The sequence below is a fragment of the Phalaenopsis equestris genome, unplaced genomic scaffold (genome assembly GCF_001263595.1).
Source record: "Phalaenopsis equestris unplaced genomic scaffold, ASM126359v1 Scaffold000417, whole genome shotgun sequence".
NCBI lineage: Eukaryota > Viridiplantae > Streptophyta > Magnoliopsida > Asparagales > Orchidaceae > Phalaenopsis > Phalaenopsis equestris.
Genome location: NW_018164858.1, coordinates 1,399,230 through 1,422,970, shown reverse-complemented (window position 1 = coordinate 1,422,970; position 23,741 = coordinate 1,399,230). Strand labels below are relative to the sequence as shown.

Below are 23,741 nucleotides of genomic sequence, written 5' to 3'. Positions count from 1 at the left end.
GGGATGTGAGCCATACGATAATCATGCTCATCTGGCAGTCCCAGTGAGGAGCAGACAGTGTTATCTCTTCTTCTTACCAGGTCACCTCGTAGGGATGTTTCCCCCCTGTACATAGCTCATTCATACTGTCATGATTATTCTAGAAATTGAAATTGTATATTAGAGAACAAAACAGCAGGCAGGAATGTGAAGCATGTGATCTGCCTATTCATAGCCTGAATGATATATTTCTAGGATTATTAACTGTATCATTTTCAATTATTCTCCTTAGTTTTTAATTAGCACCATCATTTTATATATAGCTTGTTAATGTAATGAATGTAAGACAAATGCAATATTTTTTGCTCAATTTTATTCCTTGTTTTTGTTCTTGAACTAAGATGCTTTGATACTGGAGAACCCAAACCATGATGCAAGACAAGAATTTATTTATAACTTTAAAGGGATGATTACAACGCCGACTCAAAAGAAAAGAAAGACACCGCATAAATCAAAATGTAAGACAAACAAGACTCAATAAATAAAGACACAACAAGCTCAATGAGGGGGGAATCCGGAGAGGTGGTACTGGAGTAATAGCTGCGGTGAAGGCTAGAGTGATGTCAAGTAGAAGCGGGGAGCAAGTCAGCGCTCTTCGAGGCGTCGGACCGCATTTGGAAGGAGCGGAAAATGTCGTTTAAGGGTGAAATCCGGAGGGGGCAAGGATGGCTGCTGGAGCCGAGGAATGGAGGCATGAACGACGGCCGAAGCCGAGGAGCGGAGGCACGGATAACGGCCAAAGACGAGGAGTTGGGGTAGAGGAAGGTCTTGAGCTCCAGAAAGGAGGGAGCAGTGGCTGGAGGCGCTGGGAAGACCTGACTGAGGCTGCGGCCTGCTGTGAGTGAGGTGGCAGGAGGCGGGAGGGGCACTGAAAGGCCAGCAAGGAGCTGTGATGGATGTGGATGCAATGGAGGTGGCTGGAAGGCAGCGAGTGGACTGTGAACTGTAGGTGACTGCCGCAGAGGTGTCTGGAAGGGCAGCAAAAAGCTGTGAATTGCATGCAGTGAAGCTGCAAGGGAATCAGGCGACTGTTTGGCTTGCAGGGAGGTGGCCGACGCTGCTGGAGGATGGCTGGGTCGTTGGCAGACTGCGGGACAGTGTGTAGTGGTCAGAACAACAAAGATAATCACCACTTGTATGGGGTTACAACCGGAGCGCTTTCCAAGTCATCGGATACAACCCTTGAGAGGGAAAAAACTCCGACAAAATTGAATTCAGATTTCAAAATAAAGACCACTAATACTAGACACATCAAGACCCCTGACACTAGACACTTCAACTCCTATTTATAAAAGATTTGACCCTAATTTAGGAAACATTTAAATTAAGAATGGAGAATAATAATAAAATCAAAATCTCATATTTAAGAAAATGTTTAAATTAGGGAAGGAGAATAAAAGCATGATTTAGGCTTTTAGGAAAAATTAGGAAAAGACCTGGGAAAGAAAATAGGAAGAGGAAGAAAGGAAAGAAAAAAAAAAGGGATAAAAGGAAAGGAATAAGGGGGCGGTGGCCCCCCTCCCCCTCTCTAAGAGGATTGGCCTGTCTAGCTGGGTTGCATCTTGCCTTTTTATTGCAATATTCCTTACAGTTAAAGTATGGTACATCGTAAAAGCATGGACACATGCGAATTAGACATTTTCTTAATGTCATGATGCCAAGATAAGCTTAATTTGCAATTTGGTAATGAAATGAAATCTTAAGAAATAATTTTTCCCAGTATAATAGCTGGGAGGCCACTCCGTTCAAGCTGTGATATTGCAATTTTCATTCTTGAAGATAATGAACCTTCACATTAACATCAACCGTCATATGTAGGAGTAATAGTGTCCGATTTTCTCATTTTTTCATATTGGTCTCCCTGTTTCCTCAGAAAGTTCGGAAAACAGATGTTTGCTTAATTAGACAGAATTATGTTAATATACACCATTATACTAAAACCTTGTTCTTGGATGACACGCTCTCTTTTTTTGAAAGTGTTTTTTCATGTCTTCATTCTCTAAATTATCAATATCTCAATATCCAAATTCTCATCTTACCTATGCTGATCATTGCGATTTTGCAGGAAGCACATTGCTGTAGTCAGTGGGGACATGATTTTCGCCCAGACTATAAGAATCTTGGTATTCTGAAGATTCAATTTCCTCATGTTCCTCTGATTGCTTTAACTGTATGTTCCTATTGATGCTAATTGGCAGTTTCTGATTAAGAAATTTGATGCCATGCTGATTGATACTCTTAATTAATGACTTAGAACTTGTAGGCAACTGCGACTTACAAGGTCCAAACAGATCTACTGGAAATGCTGCATATTCCTAAATGTGTAAAGTTCACAAGTACAGTCAACAGGCCCAACCTGTTCTACAAGGTGTGAAGCCCTTGGAATTTTGGATTTCATATATGTTTTCAGCAGATTGTAGTTGTCTGTTTATCTTATTCTTTGTATCCTTCGAGGAAAAGGTCCATGAAAAGGTATCAGTTGGCAAGGTGGTCATTGATCAAATTGCAGAATATATAAGATCATCTTATACCAACAATGAATCAGGGATAGTTTATTGCTTTTCTAGAAAGGAATGCGAGCAGGTTTGTGGATATTTCTCATTAGATTTTACTCCTTTTTCTGTATGTATGGAAATCTCTGTCCACTTTTAAAAATACTAAATTATGAAGAATTCTTTACTTGGCTTTTGCTGTCTACTTTAAGCTACTACTAGAAGTGCTTGTGTATCTAATGCAAAGTGTTTAAAATCTATGAGATCCTTTTAGAAATATGAATAAGATTCCTAAGCCACATGCTATTTTTTTTTTAAATGGTTAAAATACTGTCTTTTTATGTAAATTAGTTGCATGAGGTTGAGTTGAGTGTAACAACAGCACGTTGTCTGCTTCATAATTTATCTGCATGTAAATTTCTGATTTTGCAAATGCTTGCTCATAATTATTCCACATGAATATTGGGCATACAGGTTGCAAAGGAATTGAGAGAACATGGTATATCAGCAGACTATTATCACGCTGATATGGATGTGGTTGCTCGAGAGAAAGTTCATCTTCGGTGAGTATGGAGATGTTTTGGGATAAGAATCTAAATATCAATGTTACCTTTTTGCTACCTAGCACTATTTTTATCGAGTCCAGTTGTTCTCTTTAATCAATTTTCTCATTTTATGGTTGACTCTTAGAATAGGCATGATTTTTTTTTTTGAGCATGGAGGCACTTGTTAAATTTGTTTGAAGGCCTAATGCCTAACATATTGCATGATGCTTCAGCCAATAGAAGTTTGGAGGGTGTTTTGTATAGAGCTATTTGGGCAAATTTATTACATATAGTGTTTATAAGAAGATTTAAGCAAATTGCAAACAATTTTTATTTCTGGGACTTTATTCTTTTCCATTGGGTTGTAAAAGATGCAATGCACTTGATAAACAACTTGAACTAAGTTCGATTAATACTCAATCATGTTTGTTCAAATTAGTACATAAACAAGTTTAACATTTTTTTTAGAACTTGAAGGTTAAATAAATAAAATTTGAACGTAGTCAAACTCATTTATTAATTTTCACGAATAAGCTCGTTTGTCGTTCAACAAATAACTTGTTAAATGCTTTTTATTTGATTGATATATTATTTAAATAAACTTTGACTAATTAAAACATATTTAATTACATATTTATTAATAATATATTATAATTTAATATCAATATGCATATAAATTTAATACAATTTCTTATTTTTCTATTTTGTTGTTATTATTATTTGAATGCAAGAAAGCTTACTTACTGCTTATATTTTATTTTATTATTTGATATAAACTAGATAGATGTTAATTTGAGTTTTATTCAATTGTTTATTTATTTAGATTTATAAAATTATTTGTTAATAAATTTATATAAAAATTAAGAATTCATTTGAATTAGCTTTATGAAAGTTCAAGTACAAATCAAATTTTAAATTTAACATAAAAAAATTAAATACTCATGCAAATTTTTATCTTGTTCATTTAATATAAACAAGTCCAATAAAAATCAAGTATAATCATTACAAAATTTAAGCAAGCCAAATTTGAACATATATGTGAAAGTCGACTCAAGCCTCAAGCTCAAACTGAACATGAATAACTTATAATTTGCCCATGCTAAGTCCAATCCATGACATACTTGACTCGACCCTAGTCGATTGCAACCCTATTTGCCGCTCGAAATAATGATATAGTGGAAGAAATTGCTTTTGCAAATCCTAAATTCCTTGAAGATAGTCTCAGGCGCTGTTTGTATTCAATTTTTATTTTATGCTCTATGTTTTTGTTTTTAAAAAATAAAAAAAAATAATAAAATATGTTTGTTTACTCATTTTTATTTGTTTGTAAATAAATTTAAAATAATTTTAAAAAACACTAAAAGCTGATAAAACATGTTTTCTATATTTTTAAAGCAACTCCGTTTTCTTTTACCCCTCATTGCTGACCTTGATGCTGCATTAGGTTTTACTTTGCCCCCACCATTTCTATCCTTCCCTTTCGCTCTTGTGATGTGACACCAAGGCTGAGGTCAATGTCAATGACGAAGACGAAAACCAATGTTAGAGACCAAAGCTAACCCTTGAGGCCAATGTTAATGTTGGAGACTGATGGCAACATTTTTGCAAGATAACCAGCTTGATAGAACCTTTCCTTTTCAATTAAATGTGAATTCTAAGTTTCAAAGAAGGGAATCTCATTTTCCTATAGCATTTTAAAGAGCATATGAGAATTATTACATTTTTAATGCATTTTATTGTGAACTATGAGGCTTTAAGTTTTGTTTTTGAAGTCAATAATTTTATTATTAAATGGCTAAAGGTACTGTAAAAATACGGTATGAATTATAATATTATAAGTTGTTCATTTACTCTCCTTTTGCTATGTCTTCTAATTGGCTCAGAATATGGTGTTATGTTTAAATTTCTTATTAGGATTTGAAGCTGTTGAGTTTATATTTAGATGAATTTAATATACAGTTTGATAATTTTTTTTGTGTTGCGTTTATCTTAATGTAAATTTAATAATTTCATATTACTTAAATTTTATCAAAATATCAAAATATTTCTGTGAATACAAATTTTAACTTAAGGCTAGAACTTAGGTGAGTAGCATGCAACCTGAATTTAATTGTTTTGCATGGTTCTATGAAAAGAATGATTAATTTTTTATTTTTTATAGATTATATATGCATGATATTGCTTTCCAATGTATTAAAATTTTCACTTATCTATATGGACGCATGAATTTGATATGATTTGTCTGTCATTTTTATCCTTGTTAGCGTGATGCGAGAGCATCTCCTACTCCTGAACCTACGCTCGCGGGTTCGACAAGCGCTCCAGAGCTTGGACCAATCGATCCAGGGAAGGGGAGAGTCGATAGGCTTCTTCTCTTTGGTTTGGTGCCTCCTTTTAACAATGTGCGTTATCCAGGGGATATATATTTGCTTCTTGTGATTTAGGTTTTCAGTATTGTAGTGAGCTTTGTTTGAGGCAGCCGCCGGCGTCTCCATTTTTTTCTTGTATCAAAGGGTCGAGTGCTGCTCTGACTTTATCTAAGGTGGTCATTTATCCTTCCTTCATCGCTTGTCTCTGCTCCACACCGTCCTTCCCTGCTGCAGTTGCCTCCAGAACGATAGCTATTGCTGTTTTTTCCTGTAGTACCCCTGCCCCGCGGCGCCGCCCCCCCTGCCCCTCCCCGGAATCGTAGTTTAGCAATAAAAGTTAAATATATGATAAAATCAAACATGTTTCTTATTCTCTGATTTTAAAAGTAGAAAATTCATAAGAATATCAAAAGTTTTTTCATTTTATGTTTAAACAATAAAAAAATTGAAGTAAAAAATTATTTAAAAATTTTAAAATAGAAAGTAACACCAAATGTTCACCCTTAGTTTTTCTCAAACTATTAAAGAATAAGAGATTATTCTTTTCATGGTTACAAGTTTACATGGGTGAGAGAGTGCATAGATAAGCTTAATCAGAAACTGAATCATTAAATTATTTGTTGCTCCTTGCAGTATGATATCAATATTGAACTTTGCGGGTTCTATTAAAATGAGAAAATTTTCGAGAGGACTAATAAGCATGGACAGCATGCACCTAAACTGTTGTCTTTCAAAGGTGCACAATATGTTTCAAAAGGCTTTCATAACACTTATTTTTCTATTGGAAAGGGAATTAGCATTTAATTTTGAGTATTGACCTTGAATTTAGTTATTTTATCCGCTCACCTTAATTGTTTATGTGCATTTCTTGGGAAGAAGAGATGTCATTAACACTTTGAACAGCAGCTAATGTGATTAAAGTAGCCTTACTAAGGTTATGAATCATAGCATGCAGCATGCAGCGTTCCGTAGTTCACCATGATTAAATATGCGAAATTCTATTGAAGAATTTTTGTTTGAAATTAAATGAATAATATGAAAGTTTAGAGCATTTTAACTCATTTCTGTAAAACTTATCAATATCATTTTTGTAAATTTAAGACTCAGCAGAATATGAATTTTTGCTTGGAAAGCTGCACTATTTTACTTGTTTTAGTTTCTTTTTCTCTTTTCTACTTTTGATTCAGATGTTTGCGTGTACTAGGTGGAACAACTGAGTATTCTGATATTTTTTTTTATTTTGGTTTTGACTTATTTTGGACAGATGGAGCAACAGCAAATTACAGGTTATTGTTGGTACGGTATGTATTGCCTGTGCAAGATGCTCACTATTTTTTTCCTGTCTGTCCTTAGCCTCTTCATAACTCCAAATGTACTTAATGGACTATTTGATATATAATTCCAGGTGGCATTTGGAATGGGAATCAACAAGCCTGATGGTATATTAGTTTCGAGTATTTGTTGTTTCTATACAATTTACCATCCTTGTCGCCTTAATATTTTCATTTTCTTTTTTGAAGGCCTGTCTTGCTTTCATAAACTTCATGCCCTTTTGTAAGACTGAAGAGAAATTAATTTGATGTTAGAAACAGTAGGTTTCAAATATTTCCTTATGTTAAAATTCTGATACGATGCATAATAGATTTCTCAAAAGTAATTAGGGCAAACACATACTTATTTCACAAACACCAAAATCAAAGCAATACAACATAAATACATAAAGACAAGCACCTACTATTCGAGAGGTAGGTGATCTCTCCCAAATGTTATAATTTGAAAGTTCGGAAATCTCTCCCAAGCCCTAGCCCTAAAACTCCAGGCAACAATCTCATGCATAACCCTAAACTTAGACATATTAGCTCTATTTATACTAAATAATAATACATGAAAAATTACTAAATTGCCCATAGGTACCGGCATAATAATACTCCCCTCTTAAAGGCACATTATCCTTAAGGTGGGAGAAAAGAGAACTGCTGGATCAAGTCGTGCGACTTTCGCTCATAAACTGGCTTGGGTCTTGTTCTCGCCGTCAACACTAAAACACTCGTCATGGTTTTTTTTAAATTTTCAGAGGTTTGAGTTATTACTTTCCCCCACCAAAAATGATCATTTTTCAATTTCATATGCCACGACGACACAATCAAATTACGACCTTCACTCATTGACCTTGGCCTTGCCTACTTGGAATCCCTATGGAAACATTCTAGCAGTTTGTCTGCAACAATGAAAAACATGAAAAATGAAATCGTAGATCAAGAATTAGTAGTAATATTGGTATGGCAAACTGTGGTGTTGAACATTAGTAGTAAAATTGGTGTAAGCAAAATAGATGAGGTAAAAGGGTGAGTGCAAGCTTAAGTGGCTCCAGTGTTCCACCATGGAGAGTGCTAAAAATGAGGGCGTGGCGTAATTGCGATAGTGTTGGTAGGCTATGATGGTGATGGCAAATGATAGTGATACCAGAGTTAACTCAAATCACAATAAAAGAAAAACAAATATTATTACTAATAGATAATAAACAGCTACAACCAACACACTTGAGGGGAAAAATACAATAGCACAACACAAAGACTCAAACTAGGGTGGATCTCAGGGTGATCGACGAGGTTTGGAGAAATGGTAGCAATGAGATACTTGGGCTATACAACAAAGGAACAATGGCTAAGCGCAATTCTGAGCGACGAGAACAATTAGGGCAGCGCATGGGATTTGCTCGAACAACAACTAGGCTGCAGGGATGCAATTTAGGTGGTTGGAACAGCAATGGAAAACAGTTAGGGAGGGAGAGGATGGCTAGACCAAGGATGGATGGAAGGGTATAGTGGTAAAAATAGTGGTTGAACTGTTTTCTGGGGAAGACAACAAGGGGTCATCGAATTTGATGAAAGGCAAGCGATGTAGGAAGAGGCGGGGAAGGGTAGAACAGAATAAGTACCATATCAGGAGCGGGATACCGCCAGAGCACCACTCGACACTTGGAGGAGAATCACCACATTAGAATGAGATACAATCGGAGCATCACTCACTTTTGATACAACTCTAGAAGGGAGAAATAGGGGCATCGATGCTGTCATGAGCAGAAACACAAAAAAAACTTCAATCTAAACTCTAATACAACACATATATTGAAAAACACTAGGAATGAAAGGAAAAGAAGAAACTTGCTAAAAATTTGAAAGGAATAAAAAATGGAATGCTCGGGAGGTAACCCACGGTTGCTAACGAGATCTCCTCGGAGGAGGTAACCGAAACTTGCTAAAAATTTGAAAGGAATAAAAAATGGAATGCTCGGTTTTGCTATGTGCCGTTCGTGTGAGTTTGCTCACGCGTGTTCGGTTCCTGTAGTGGGAGACGCTCACGTCAGTCTCTTGGGATTTGGGGAGCTTCAACCTCATTCTTCGAAGCTTCTACCTGTATGTTGATGTTGACAGAGCTGTTGTAACCTCACGAGGTTGACAGATCTTCAACTATGACTTTAGAAGCACCTACATCCCACTGTCGGCTGCATCGCTCCCAATACCCTTGAGGAATTTTCCCCACTTGTTAGCAACAATTCATAACGATCCAGCCTTTTGGGAGCTTGTTATTGAGCTAAACTGGGATTGCATGCATGTATATTTTGCTGAATCCTCCTAAAGTAATCCTATATTAGCTCAACCTGATTCGAAGTGAGAGCAACCTTGATCTCTGCTAACGGTGGTGGCCATCACGATGAGCTATCATTTAGGATGTCCTAAAACTCTCATTGTACTAGCTAGTTAGTGTCTGAAACTGTCTCTCCCGTCCCATTCTCTGTCATCACCAAAATTGATCATAAGGGCACTTCTCTGATGGTAAGGGCACCTGTAAAGTCGGGCTCTACGGAAGGTAGGACTATGTGCTTGCCATCCTTGGCGAATGAGTAATTGTTCCTGAACACGTCACGCTGAGTCTGACGGTCAAACTACCGCGGTCTCCCTAATAGAATATGACAGACATCCATCGGCACCACATCACACCATAACTGATTTTGCAATTGAATCATGATTGAAAACTCTACAAGACAATTCATGTCGATGCTGACTCTCTTTTTCTTCTTCAACCACATCAAAGCATGTCTCTGAGTCACGAGGCTTAATTTATCCACTATATGTGTAAATGTCCCATTCGTGATACTCCCATAATTAATGATGAGACTGCATACATATTGTTTTACGATGCAGCTTGTGTAGAATATATTATGGTGAAGCCACTGTTGCTCCCTCGTAGCCTCAGTCTGAAGGACCGTCAGACTACCAACATCTCGCTTTCATCCTGTGGAAGCTGATACTCCTCATTCTGTCCTTCAAATTTTTTTTTTCGTTGCTCACTCCACTGTACTTTGCTCAGCGAAGGATACAACTCGGCTCGTCAGGCTATTATAAGCGATGTGTCCAAAATGGTGACACTGAATTGTTTCCTGGCTGGGTCTGTAGTTTTCGTGCTACTCTTCTCAAACTTCTTCTCATTCGGAGTGGCTTTGTCATGTTCCTGATTAGTTTGTTCCACTCCCTGAGTGCTCCTCCTTAGGTCTCCGACTGTGGGTAATTATCTAAGTGGCGGTGGTTACTTGCCTTGCTTTGCTGTCTCTTCACTTTCAGTGCTAAGATCTGCACGTCCTTTAGTGTTCAATAGGGTTGCAGCTGGACCACATTATTGATGGCGGGCTTTAGGCCTCCCAAATACCAAGCTATGAAGAGTTTCTCTGTCTCCTTCAGCTCAAACTTCAATTTAAATTGCATAAATTCTACCGTGCACTCCTCCATTGATAGCTTCCGTTGTAGGGGAGCTCCAAGAAAATATCTTGGCGGTAGTGTAAAGGTAGGTATTGTCGCTGCATCACTTCTTCATTTTCTCCCAATATGTTATTCTATCCCACCCTCTCTTTCTTCCTCTCTTTAGATTATCCCCTTTGATAAAGAAGCATTCTTCTTTAGCATGATGGCAGTGAACTTAAATTTTTTGTCATCGGACACCTCCTTGTATTCAAAGATTCACTCAACAGTTTACAACCATTCAGGAAATCATCTGAATTCATTCTTCTTTTAATGTTTGTTAGATCCACTCCATGCAGAGAAGCAGTTCAGATGGCTGGAACATCAATGGACAACATCTAAGGATGAAGAGCATGGCTGGACTGGGGCTAGATGGCAAGGGTCAGCGGTAAAAACTGTGATGTTTTTTGGGGATGACATCAAGGGGACAACAAACTGGATGAAGGGGAAGCGATGTAGGAAGGCGTGGGGAAGGTTAGATGAGGATAAAACACGTCAGGAGTGAGATATAACTGGAGCACCACTTGACCGTTGGAGGAGAATCACCACTTTGAAACGAGGTGCAGCTGGAGCACCACCCGCTCTTGGATATAATCGTAGAAGGGAGAAACTGGTATGTCAATGGCTGTTTGGAACAAAAACACAAATAAACTCCAATATAAACCCTAATACAAGACATGTATTAGAAAGGATTAGAAAGGATGAATGGAAAAAAGGAATCTGGCTAAAAATTTCAAAGGAATTGAAAACGGGTAGTCGGTTCGCTTCTGTGCTGTTCGTGTGAACCGATGCACGGGCATTCTGTTTCTGTAGCACGAGAGGCCCACCTCAGATAGTGAAGAAAGAAAGGGTGTCTAGGCCATGATTCTTCTATTTCCTGCAAGTTGAAGTCTTTTATTTGGTAATATTGTAGTTATTTGTACCAAGTTTTAACGTTAGTTTTGGCTCATTATCACAACAAGTAAATTATTCACCAGTCAGATGACAAATATCTTTTTTATTGGATTAACATTTAAAACTTAATAAAAGTTGAAAACTGTGATTGTTTAGCAGTAAAAGTAGCATAAATCACTCAATCAAATAAGCAAGACATAGGAAAAAGAGAGCATCAACATGTGAACCTCGTGCTATGTTGACCATACACCATAGCATCAAAACCAGTCAATAAGCGAATATGAAGTTGAGCTATACTTAATAAACATCAACAATATTAAGCGAGACAGCAGCAGCTAAGATAGATCAACAAATAAAAATATCAACTAAACCAAGGACTAATGACAAGAAAAGACTATTAGAAAAGCAAGCCACTAGCATCACAAAACAATAACATGTGATATTTCAGTCACCAACAATGGCTTGGAAGCATGCTTTCAAGGAAATTAATTGTCGCTTTCTATTTCTTATAAAAATAGCGAAGGATACTTCATGACATCAGGTAGGTCCAAGGATTAAAAAATTTTAAAAATTATACTGAGAAGAAAGATCTGACAACAGAGGAATGGGAGGAGGGAAACATAAATAGATGCGAGCTCTCAATCTTAAGCTACCTATGTTGGAGGTTGGAGTAATTTCTATGACAAAGAAGCTAGGCCATCACATGGTAAGTAGAAGACATGAAAAGTCTTCAATATGATTTAATATTGCTACATTAGCTTTCTTTAAAACCAGGTTGAGAAATCTTCTTCATAGAAGAAGCAAAGTGCACAATGCATACAATTTTTGGTGTCATGTTAAGAGAGTGCCATACCTCATAATGAAGATGACCACATATACTTTTTCACATGTCCGTTAACAATTATATTGGATAGACTCATATTCAATTATGCTGAGAAGGTTTGTTGTCATGATCTGTGCTCATTAGATACCTTCAATAATATGATCATGATAGCTGGTGCTGCACTGCCATTTAAGAATAACTTCATAATCTTGATCACTTTCTTAGGAAAGTTTGACACTGGATTGAACATGGTGAATAAATGGATGATGTATGATTACGCTCATGAGGCTTATGTTTTTTTTAAATCAATGCTATTAAAATGTTCCATGTATGTAAATATCAATGCTGATAGAGTTCTATTTGATTTGAAACTTCTACAACATGAAATTAATGAATATTTTTTTTCTTGTCTTGTTTGCCTGCTTGATTTTCAATCAAATGCCTTCAAAAGTTTATAGACTAACATTTTACTAGTTCTCCTAACTGGGATTTATATGAGGTTCCTGAGTTATCATTTAGATTTTACATAAACATACACTTTGTAAAATAAATGTTTGGAAAAATGCCTCTCCTATTACACCTAACAAAGAAATTGAAATGCTAATTAGACTGGTGACACATAAGAATGAAGATCCATCCTTGGTTAAAAAAAAATTATAAGAAGCAGTGTTGAAGTTGATTATAGGGCGGTAACACTATGTATCTATGAAGGATTATAGTAAATAATCTTTTAGCAAACAAAATACTTGAGTTAAATGTTTTTTAGAAATATTGAGTGACAAACATACTGTCATACAACAACAACAACAACAATAACAAGCCCTTATCCCACTAAGTGGGGTTGGCTACATGAATCCTTTTTATCTATTGCGTCCTATTGAGTGTCATGTATTCAGTTAATTCTAATAAACTAAGATAATTTTTTTTTATACAATATGCTCAAGTATTTTTAGGTCTACCTTTGCTTTTTTTAACATAAGTTGAATCTAAAGCATCTACTCTCCTAACCAGATTATCAGATAGTCGACGTTTAATGTGACCAAACTATCTAAGACGACTCTCTCTAATCTTGTCTGTCACTAGAGCTATACCTAGCCTGTCACAAATATATTCATTTCGTATTTTGTCTTTAAGTGTCAAGCCACCATCCACCTAATCATTCTCGTCTTAGCAACACATAACTTTGTTTTGTGCTTCTCTTTTAAAGGCCAACATTCTGCTTCATAGAGCATTGTAGGTCTCACCACCATCTGTAAAATTTTCCTTTCAGTTTAAGCGTACTTTTCTATCACATAGTAGCCCGATGCATTTCTTCACTTCAACCAACAAAATCTGTCACTTTGACAAACATATTGCCATACCTATTTCAAAAATCTATTCCATGATAAGACTTAAAGACAATGAGATAGAATGATCTTTCATCTAAGAAAAATGAAAATTATAATTGCCCAACTAGAATTATTTTATGTCAAACTCTAAAAAACGGGTTTCGTTGCCGAGATTTATGATATTGAAACTACTAGTAGGAAAAACAATGGAAACACAAAAGCAAACATTTATAAATAGGGAAATAGGGTTATAACACTACGCAACCGGACACAACAACACAAAACATAAACTATACTAGCAAACACTCCTACGATGTATCCCAATGGGTGGTGGGGGTCGCCTAGAGGGATATGGATGATGGTAGCCAAGGGATGTGGGTGGCAGTGAGGGGGAGGTGCAGAGCTGTAAGGACAACAAGTAGGAATGATTGTAGGTGGTCAACAATGGACAGTGGGGAGGTTGGGAAGGAGGTAGGAAGGCGGGAAAACGAGTTACGATTGCAGGTAATGGGCGGCCGAGTGCTAGGATAAAGTGGGGGCTGAGTGCTAGGATAAAGTGGGGGAGGGTTGGACAACAATAATGATCTGCAAGAAAGGGGGTTGCCTAGGTTTTGGGGTGATGAAAGGGGAAGCTGGTGGTTGAGGATAAGGGAGGAGAAGATTTGGGGTAGGTGAAAGAGAAGAATATAACACTATCTTAGAGTAGGATACAGTCGGAGTATATCCACCTCCTCAGATACAACCGTAGAACAGGGAGAAAGATTCCACACCGGAATTTGAAAATAAATACAGCCAAAACTGACCCCTACACTCAGAGAACAATTTATAGACTCTCACTAGATAGAGGAAACTCCTACACGAAAGGAAGGGGTGGGTGACGTGCCAAAACTTACCGCAAAGTAAGTTGGTCACACAACGCAAGTATACGTGTCAAGTAATAATGCGGTTAAAGAGTGCCATATATCGATCTTACAAGGAAAGTGCTAAGAACTATTCTGAGAGTAAATCTCTAGTTTACTAAACTTTTAAAACTATTTTAACGTGATCACAAATAAGAGTTGGTTTCTTAAAATTCTACTTGAAAGCGAAAACAAAAGATAGTGTTTAGAAAAGACAGAAAATATTGTTAGATAAATCTAATGTTCTTCAAGGTATGTAAGGCTCGCGCTCCTGTGATTTAGGTAATGTGGTGATTCATGGTATTCCTAGACTTTCTCTAATGTGATTGTTGTCAAGAAGGATAAGAAGTCTTCCTTATGTCTATGCTTAGGTCAAAAGAAGGCTAAAATCCGTGAAGTCGAGGCTTCCTCAATCCCTATGACATTTCGCTGATTTGTTCTGATTCCCTTTCTAGGTTGGAAAACTCAGATAAAATGTCTATTGTTATCCGGATTTTGTGGTTAACAGTTTTATTTATCTATGCAACGGGTATGAGTCACAGATCATGAAATATGTTAACATTCTAATTGATCAGGTCAGAAGTAAATTAAACTCTATAGTTAACACAAGAATAAAAAGTCTTGATTTCTCAAGAAAGTGATACATAGAAAGAAATCATCCTAGAAAACTATAAAAATCACATACAATGAATCACTGAAGCGTGAAAGAAAGTTTAGCTACTCATGTTGGAAAAATGGCAGGAAAAATATTTCATCGAAATCATTGTTACAAGTAAAAATTGAAGGTAAAAACTTACAAAATAATTGGTTCCCTCTTTCACAATTTCCAACTCATCTCTCATACAATATCCTCTTAGAAACAATAAGAAATACAAAGGGATAAAGATGAAAAACACCCTCAACCTTTGTGCCCAAGCCACCTCCAACTCTCCTTTTCTCTCAAAAGACAAGAAGAGGCTAAGATTCCATCTATCATAACATAAACATGTATTTATATTAGGCTTTTACATTGTGTGTCAAAAATAAACATATAATCTCTCCAAAGAGTCAATAGGTCCAGAAGAGGCATTAAATCGGTCCAAAAATTTGTCAAAGGGTCAAAATAGGCATGAAAACACTCAAAATTTGATATTGGTCATCCGACGGCGTGGTCACGCCTAGATCAAGCGTGACAATGCCAAACAACACGCTTCTCGCTTTTTGACTCCATTTTGTGTGTTTGACACCTATAAACTGTAAAACAACACAAATAATCCTCAACAAGCATAAAATCATGATAAATAAGGTAAAATAAAAATTAAAAAGAATGGTAACATGCAAGTAAAATCACGTAAAGTTGACTCAAGTCAATACCCCCAAACTTACCTCATGACTTGCACTCAAGTAATCTTATAGTTCAGTTGAGATCCCATGAGAATAATAAGTACTCCTGCAGGTTTATAATTATTCAACATGTTTATCATAGTTAAATAAAAGTATTTAAATGTCATTTTAGGATCAATTTTCTTTAATGGTTAATAACTCGACATTTTTCTTAATTCTTTTCATCCTGTCCTTGAGAAATCATATATCTTAAATTTATTTTATTTAAAATTTCTTTCACTAGCATCGAATGCCTTTAAAGTGATTTCAGTGGATTTTAACCAATTTAATATTACTTAAGTTTTTCTTTTGAAGATAACTTTAAAGTGATTTTTATTAAAAGAATCATGGGAAAGCTTTATCACTTGAGTTTCACAAGACACCCTTCTGATTCTCAGTTTTTTTTTTAAATTTTTCTTGTGCTAACCTCAAGCTTATCCGCAGGGCTTTTTGCTTTTTCACCTTTTCTTTTCTTTCTTTTTTTTCTTTTTCTCTTGAGAATTACTATATATGGTTGACAACATTTTTCTTTTCTAATTTTAATTATGAAGAAGGTTGGTGTTTTTTATGCAAATAAAACTCAGCACTTGATAATTTAATGTCCCACTTCCAAGTTATCTTTTCAGTTAAAACTTAACTTGACATTAATTTGATTAAACTAGACTGAAGAAAAATTAAAAATATTCTTGATTTGCTACTTAACATTTAAATTACAAAATTTTAATAATCTATGGATTTTCTTATGTAAAGTTTTAAGTTGTTAAATTCTAAAGTCTTATTATTAACACATTAAAGTTAATTATTTTTTAATGACTTTTATCTTCTTTTAATTGATTATGACAAGTAGTTTGAAATAATCAAAATTCCTAACAGGAGTTGCTGTATAAACATTTAATCTTTTACTGAGTTATGTGAATTACTTTTAGACTCGCAAAAACGTAAACATTTTTCTCTCTAAACTTGCTTTTTTCCATAACATATGTAACATGTTGATAAAAATAAACATAGGTGTGGGAAGTAAGTGCAGAAAAGAGTAAAAACATGAGCAGTCACAATGTTCTTGGAATACAACTATGTAAAATATGTGACAATACATAAATAAGAAGAGGTACAAATCCAAATGAAAGTTTAAAACAAATTTCAAAGCAAATTTCAAAGAAAATTTCAAAATAATTTTTGAAATAAATGTAGAAAGTAAAAATACATCAGATAATACTTGAGTTGCCTCTCAAGATAACATTTAGTTTAACATCCTTAGCTTGACGAAAAAAGCTTCATCTAGTGTCGAAATTCCAATTTAGTAATCCTGAATCACTCACCTATTTTTTGTTGATTCGGGAGTTTCTACTAAATCATCAAATTTCAGTTTTTCTTACAGTTTTTTCTTCTCAGTTTTATAACAATCATCTTGAGGATATGTAGGGGATTTGTTCAAATTATCATTCTTCAGAGTTCTTTTAAAATATAAAATTCTTTCTATTAATTTCCCTATTTTAGATCAATTTTTTCTCCGATGGTTTAACGAAATAGGTTCCTATAAAATAATTTATGGTCTCCTAAATTTTGGGTTGGGTTCTTCCTAGGTTTTTCAGATACTGGATCTTATTCTACGGGGTCACTCTCTTGCCTAGTGTTATCTTCCAAATCTTTCCCTTGGGACACTCCTATGGGTGATACTATAGACTCAACTATCTCGTTCACATTGCGAGGGCGAGCGTTGGAAAGAAGAACAAATTTTTTTTTAGTCATTGTCCCACCAAAATCTTCCAACTCAGCTTGCTCTTCACGAACCACTTTTTCATATTCGAAGTTATGACTCTCCACTACACCTGAAATCTTTTGGGTTTCTAAGCTAACTTCTGATGCGTGTGTGGGAAGTTTCCCGCATGGTTGCAGGAAACTAGCGAGCTGGCTGAACTGGCCGACATACAGACCGGTCCAGGGAGTCGGTTCAGACATCCAGAGAGGTGTATGGCATCATGCGGTCCGAGCAGCCTTTCCTTTCACATCTCCCGCCTGGATCGAGCAGGATTTTAGGAGAGGCGGCATTGGTCCTTCCTCTTGCGTCTCCTTTTCAGTTCGAGCATTATCGATTGCTTCCTCTTTCCGTTCTCCTCTTCTTTCCTTTCTTGTTTCTCGCCGAGCTAGGGCTATATGTATGCTGGTTTGCTATGGTCTACTTTGTTTTTGATGTGAGCTGATTTCATATTTCTTGCGTGGAATCTTTTTCCCTGCTCTAGGCTATATTCGAGGAGGTGATGGTGCTCCGGCTGTGTCCTCCAAAGTGGTTATTGTACCCGGCTCGCTATCCCACTTTCCAACCAACCTCCACCGCCTTTTGTGATACAACCTCGAGGTGCCATTTGTGTTGTTTGTGCTTTGGTGATGTTATTTCCACTTTGTTTATGTTGTAACCCTATTTCTCTATTAAAAAAAGTTATTTTTTGTGGTTTGAGTTTTTTTTCTCAGGTATCAACTACTCGTTTTGATTTTCTAAGTTTTGTAATGTGATAGTTTGACTTTGTAATTGATCCATTAGGTTCATTGCCAATTCATTCAAATGCTCATTTTCTTCAGGGTAATCACTATCCTGGTTATTTCATCTTCCAATAGGATCGACATGGGTGCTCTCCCATTGTTGGTTGTCTACACTCGAGTTATTATTGTTTCAATTGAAGCAGGGGTAGGTCGACCAACTGTGGGTGTAGGTGTTGGATTGATTCTTCGTATTTACTATCGATTCTTCTAACACAGGTTATCCTTCTTATATTGGGGTTTCAAGATGACTTTCCAAGGTTGAGTTTGACAGATGTGGTTAGAGTCCCAGTTGTTCCAATTTTCTGCAAATTTAGCTTAAGTTCTCTCCCAATCTTGGTTTTCTACACTAATACTATTAATGTTTCAATTAGAGTTTGGGTAGGCAGTTCAATTAAGGTTGTAGGTATTGGAAAAAGTGTGATCAAAACTAGCTTCTATGTCAGGGGGGTCAAAATTCATGTGATAGCTAGCCATCGATGGGTTAGTATACCCCTGAAAATGTATAAATTGGTTTTCCTGAGAGTTTTGTCAATCCATAATGTTGAAACATTTTTTTATTTATTTATTTTTTCTTTTTGGCATTTTTACTTTTTTCAGCTTTTTTTGTTTAAATTTTCGTCACCTACAAGAAAACAAAGCAGCAATATAAGCGCAAACATATATGAAATAAATAGAAAAATAAAATTATAAAGTGCTGAACCTAGATTTTCAGCAGTTCAACGAAGTAAGTTGGCCTCACAATGGAAGTATACTTGTCAAGTAATAATGCGGTTAAAAAGTACGGCGTATCAATCCAAAATGGAAGGAGTTAAGAACTTTTCTGGGGGGGCGAATTTCTAGTTTATTATACTTCTAAATCTAGTTTAGCGTTATCACAAACAAGAGATGACTACCTAAAAATTTATTTAAATGTGAAAGCAAAAGATAAAGTGTTCTGAAAAGACAGAAAATTGTAGTAAATAAATCTTACTGTTCTTTAAGGTATATGAGACTTGCGCTCCTGTGATTTAGGTAATGTGATGATTTGTGATTGTCCTAGACTTTCCCTAACGTGATTGTTGTCAACAGGAATTGAAAGTCCTTATGCCTATGACTAGGTCAAAAGAAGGCTAGAATCTATGAAGTTGTGGTTTCCCCAATCCCCATATCATCGCGTGGATTTGTTCCGATCTCTTTTGTAGGTTACAAAACTCGGATAAAATATCTATTGTTATCTGAATTTTGTTGTTAATCATTTCGTTTTTCTGCTCAAATGGTACGCGTCACAGATTACGAAATATGTTCACATTCTAATTGATCGGGTCAAGAGTAAATTAAACTCATGGTTAATACAACAACGAAAGACACTGGTTTCTCAAGAAAACCATACAGGGAAAGAAATCATCTGAGAAAACCACAAAAATCACATAACATGAATCATAGAAGCTCAAAAAGAAATTTAGCTATAAATAGTGGAAAGAATGGAGGAAAAACATTTCATTGAAATCATTATTGCAAGTAAAAACCAAAGATAAAAACTTACAAAACAATTTGTCATCTTTCACAGCAGCCAACTCCTATCTTATACAATAATCTCTTAAAATTTTTAAGAAAATACAAAGTGAAAAAGATGAAAAATACCCTCAACTTTTGTGCCCAAGCTGCTTCCAACTCTCCTTTTCTCCCAAAAGTCAATAACAGGCCAAGATCCCCTCTTTCATGAGATAAACACATATTTATATTAGGTTTTTACATTGAGAGTCCAAAATAAGCATGCAATCTCTTCAAATCAGTCAATAGGTCCATAGGAGGCATTAAATCGCTCAAAATCCGTCAATAGGTCCAAAACAAGCATGAAGACACTCAAAATCTTATTTTGGTCGTTCGGTGGCCCCACCTGAAACTGGCGTGGTCACACCCTAAACTGGCGTGGTCACGCCCCCATATCTGGCGTGTCCACGCCAAACAATACATTTTACGCATTTTGACTCCATTTGGCATGCTTGACAACTATAACCTACAAGACAACACAAAAACCTTTCACAAGCATAAAATCATGATAAATAAGTTAAAATAACAAGTAAAAAAATGGTAATATGCAAGTAAAATCACGTAAAATTGACTCATGTTAGTGGGAAGACAAAAAGAATTCAAAAAACACTTTTCAAATGAAGACGGGTGCGGCGGACTCGCGATGCAACTTCCTGGTTTGCAAAATTTCGCGATCCCTTCTCCCGCCTTCGCACTTCCTCTCGCTTTCACGAGTTATCGCTTGATTTCTGTCCCGTGTGTTCAATGCCCCGCTACAGGGGTGCCTTTTTGCGTCCCGCGTCATTTTACCTATGAGTGATAAACTAGTCAATAGGTTTGGCATGATCAACACATATAATCCAGCTTATGGGGTTGCTTAAAAAATGCTGAATTTATAGCTAGCACCTTTTAATCAACGACAAACAAATATTATTGATAATGCTTAGTAATATGTGGACAAAAGCTTTCCATTTACAACAGTCTAGTTGTTCCTGAATGTCAACATTTCATCTACAACAGTGTAGTAATTTATGGACGACAAATTTTATTTCTGCATTGTATTTAATTCTTGATCTCTAAAAGTAACGGCTAGCATCCTGGTTTATTATTACTATTATTTTCTTGATAGTTCTCTACTTGTTTATATACAGCTTCTCATCTTATTGTTTACTAAAAACATGGGAGTAAAAATTGCCTCTTTGCAATGCAAAGACAAGTCTAAACTACTCCCTCGAAAACTTTTTAAATGGAAAGATATTTGCACGCACCTGCTCATGCGTGTTATACGCTATATTCTTGCCAAAACTTTTTGAGTTTACCAGTCTTGTTGTTTTCTCCCATAGATATCTTTTAAGCTTTTCACTGACTAAGCATTTTGTTTTGATGATAGTCAGGTTTGTCATTCATCACAGCCTTAGTAAATCAATGGAAACATACTATCAGGTACTTTTAAATCGCTTGTATGCTTTACTTTAAGCAGTGGATTTGCTTAACCTCTTGCAATACAGGAAAGTGGGCGAGCTGGCAGAGATGGTCTTCCTTCAGAATGCATTCTGTATTATAAACCTACTGATGTTCCACGACAGGTATGTATGTCAGGCGAAGCTGATCCTTTTCAACTATTTTCTGGCAACTGATGTCAAAATAATTGTTGTAACAGAGTTCAATGGTATTTTATGAGAATTCTGGCCTGCAGAATCTTTATGACATTGTTAGATACTGTCAGGTAAACTTTAATCATCTTGAAGTTTTTTAATATCTATGATATTCAGTAGATTTTTAAGAATATGATAGGAAAGCAAGTCAATCTTTATCGGTAAATTAATACTAAACAGTCGTTGGAGTAAATCTCCGTAAGACGGCCATGGTGCTTTAAGATCAATATTACTGAACTCTTAACCCATTCATATTTACAGTCCAAGAAATGTTGCCGACGAAGTGCCATCTTTCATCATTTTGGGGAGCCCCCACAGGACTGTAATGGTAACTTTTAATGTGCATTAAGAAGCGACTATTTATACAATTTCTAATAAGGACCAAGAAATTTGTATGAATTTGCTTAATGCGGCCATGAATATTTCAGGAATGTGTGATAACTGTGCCTATGGAACAGTGCTAAAGGAGATCGATGTCACTGGTATGATAATGTTCCTTTGAGCATTGGAATTTAAAAGCATGTTTCTTTGTTTGTGTTGGCGTTCTGTTGTTTATTCACATTTCCATGGCATGCTAGTCCCCACTCACAGAGCTCATATTTGTTCTAAATACATTTTTGTTTCTTTTCATTATTTGTTAGTCTGTTTAAGTACTTTATCACACTTATTTATATGCCAGGTTAACTGTCACACCTTAGCTGACTCTCCTCTAGGGTCAAATAGTATAGTAGAGGAGGACGATTAAGTTATACTTAATTCCCACTAACACTAGTCCTTGCACAAATCAAGACCAAATCGGTAAAGTATTGTTCTCACTTAGTGTTGTAAGTGAGCCAAGTTGACTCGTGAGCCTGCTCGGGCTCGGTTCAATATGTGGCTTGCGAGCTAAGCTTGATGAGTTAGCACAAATTCGACTAGTTAGGGCTCTTTTGAAAAAATATTAATATAAAATATGCTCAAAAGATATGAATTATGAAAAATTTATTTTTAAATTATTAAAAATGGTTATAAAAAAGTATTTTATATTTTAAATCAAGATTTCTTATCATTTATTTTACAATTGTTCAAATAATTTGTCATTTTATTATAACACTAGTGTAAGTTAATATTATTCTCTTATTTATAATAAACAAACTAGCACGTGTGCTAGCTTGAGCTCGATTAGTTAATCAAGCTGAAGCTCTAACCAAGATTCGTCCGAGCTCAATCGGCTCGTTTACACCCCTAGACTTACTCAACCGTTATAATACATTATATTTCTTCAATCATCAATTCATATCAAACCAACCAAAGAAGCATGCAAAAATAAATCTCAAATCATATACAAAGCTGCTAAACACAAATTTAAAAACATATGTACCCAAAAAAATTATCAGAAAGTTATCCAAAATTTATTCAATTCAAAAGTTGTACAAAAGTGGAGTCATTTAATTCATTTCCCGCTTGATCATTACCTCTCCCAAAAATCAATAATATAGTATAGGGTAAGTTATGGACCCAGTGAGATAATAATATCAAAGTAAAATTCAATAGACACAAAAGGAACAATATGCGTGCTTGATAATGACTCAAATGAGTGAACTGGAATAATAACAAGCTTGAATACATGAAAATACCAGAACATGGCGTTAATATAATAAAATAATCAGTGTTCTATGTGCAAATTCTATATGCCTTGTGCTTTCATTTTTATTATTTGTTTTCTTGTTTTAAGAATGTCACTTGAATCTTCATATGCTTTGGATCATTTTATTTTCTTCAGTCATATAATCCTACCAGTCAACTATAATAACTGTTGATAAAGATTGGTTGTCCTGACATGACACTTATCAACAACCCCTCTCTTACCAAATGGTCCTCTCCGATCTCAATATAGAGAGTCTGAATTCAAGCAATTCTCTATAATCTTTCCTTGTTGAAGTTATTTGTAAAACAGTTTATTTATCACAATGCTTATGAAATTCTTTTAATCACTTATCTATTATAATTTTTTTTGTATGCGAAATTGCTTATATGAATGTACTTGCAAGCAAATCATTTATTTGTCATGCACACAGATACACGAAATCAATAAAATCAATAATTTATATTTAAGTTTGCTTTTCTGTGGAGCATGCAGATATTCAATAATTATAAATAATTTTAAATTCTAATTTTTAACGTAAATCACTTAATAAACAAATATGTAAGACAACCGCACATAATGATTCTAAATATCAGTTTTACTTCATTTACAATTAATTATCTCACCATAATTGATAGAACAATCTCGCGACGAGTTTCATCGGACCTTCCTTGAGCTCGCTGCCTAGTGTACACAACCCAAAATCACTTTTTCTTAAATTTTATGAAATTTGTAAATTAAGCTTAAGTTAATATATTTATAATCTTAATTTGCATATTTATCTCGATTTGACTCATTCAAACTTTCCCTATGCTATTCAATCTTTATTATAATCCCCCCGCCCCCCCTAACTCTACAGCCAAGCTCG

At 35.5% G+C, this 23,741-nt stretch overlaps 1 protein-coding gene across 2 annotated transcripts in view; it reads left to right on the top strand.

Moving 5' to 3' along the window:
- The window catches only part of LOC110027163 (mediator of RNA polymerase II transcription subunit 34), a 102,498-nt gene that overhangs the window by 25,917 nt on the left and 52,840 nt on the right, over window positions 1-23,741 (top strand). For both annotated transcript variants that reach the window (XM_020728473.1, XM_020728474.1), the window contains 11 exons: window positions 2,105-2,209; window positions 2,303-2,407; window positions 2,500-2,622; window positions 3,006-3,094; window positions 6,710-6,746; window positions 6,851-6,884; window positions 20,985-21,037; window positions 21,103-21,180; window positions 21,255-21,320; window positions 21,511-21,577; window positions 21,678-21,731. In XM_020728473.1, the coding sequence (XP_020584132.1) occupies window positions 2,105-2,209; window positions 2,303-2,407; window positions 2,500-2,622; window positions 3,006-3,094; window positions 6,710-6,746; window positions 6,851-6,884; window positions 20,985-21,037; window positions 21,103-21,180; window positions 21,255-21,320; window positions 21,511-21,577; window positions 21,678-21,731 (811 nt within the window). The remainder of the gene's footprint in view (window positions 1-2,104; window positions 2,210-2,302; window positions 2,408-2,499; window positions 2,623-3,005; window positions 3,095-6,709; window positions 6,747-6,850; window positions 6,885-20,984; window positions 21,038-21,102; window positions 21,181-21,254; window positions 21,321-21,510; window positions 21,578-21,677; window positions 21,732-23,741) is intronic.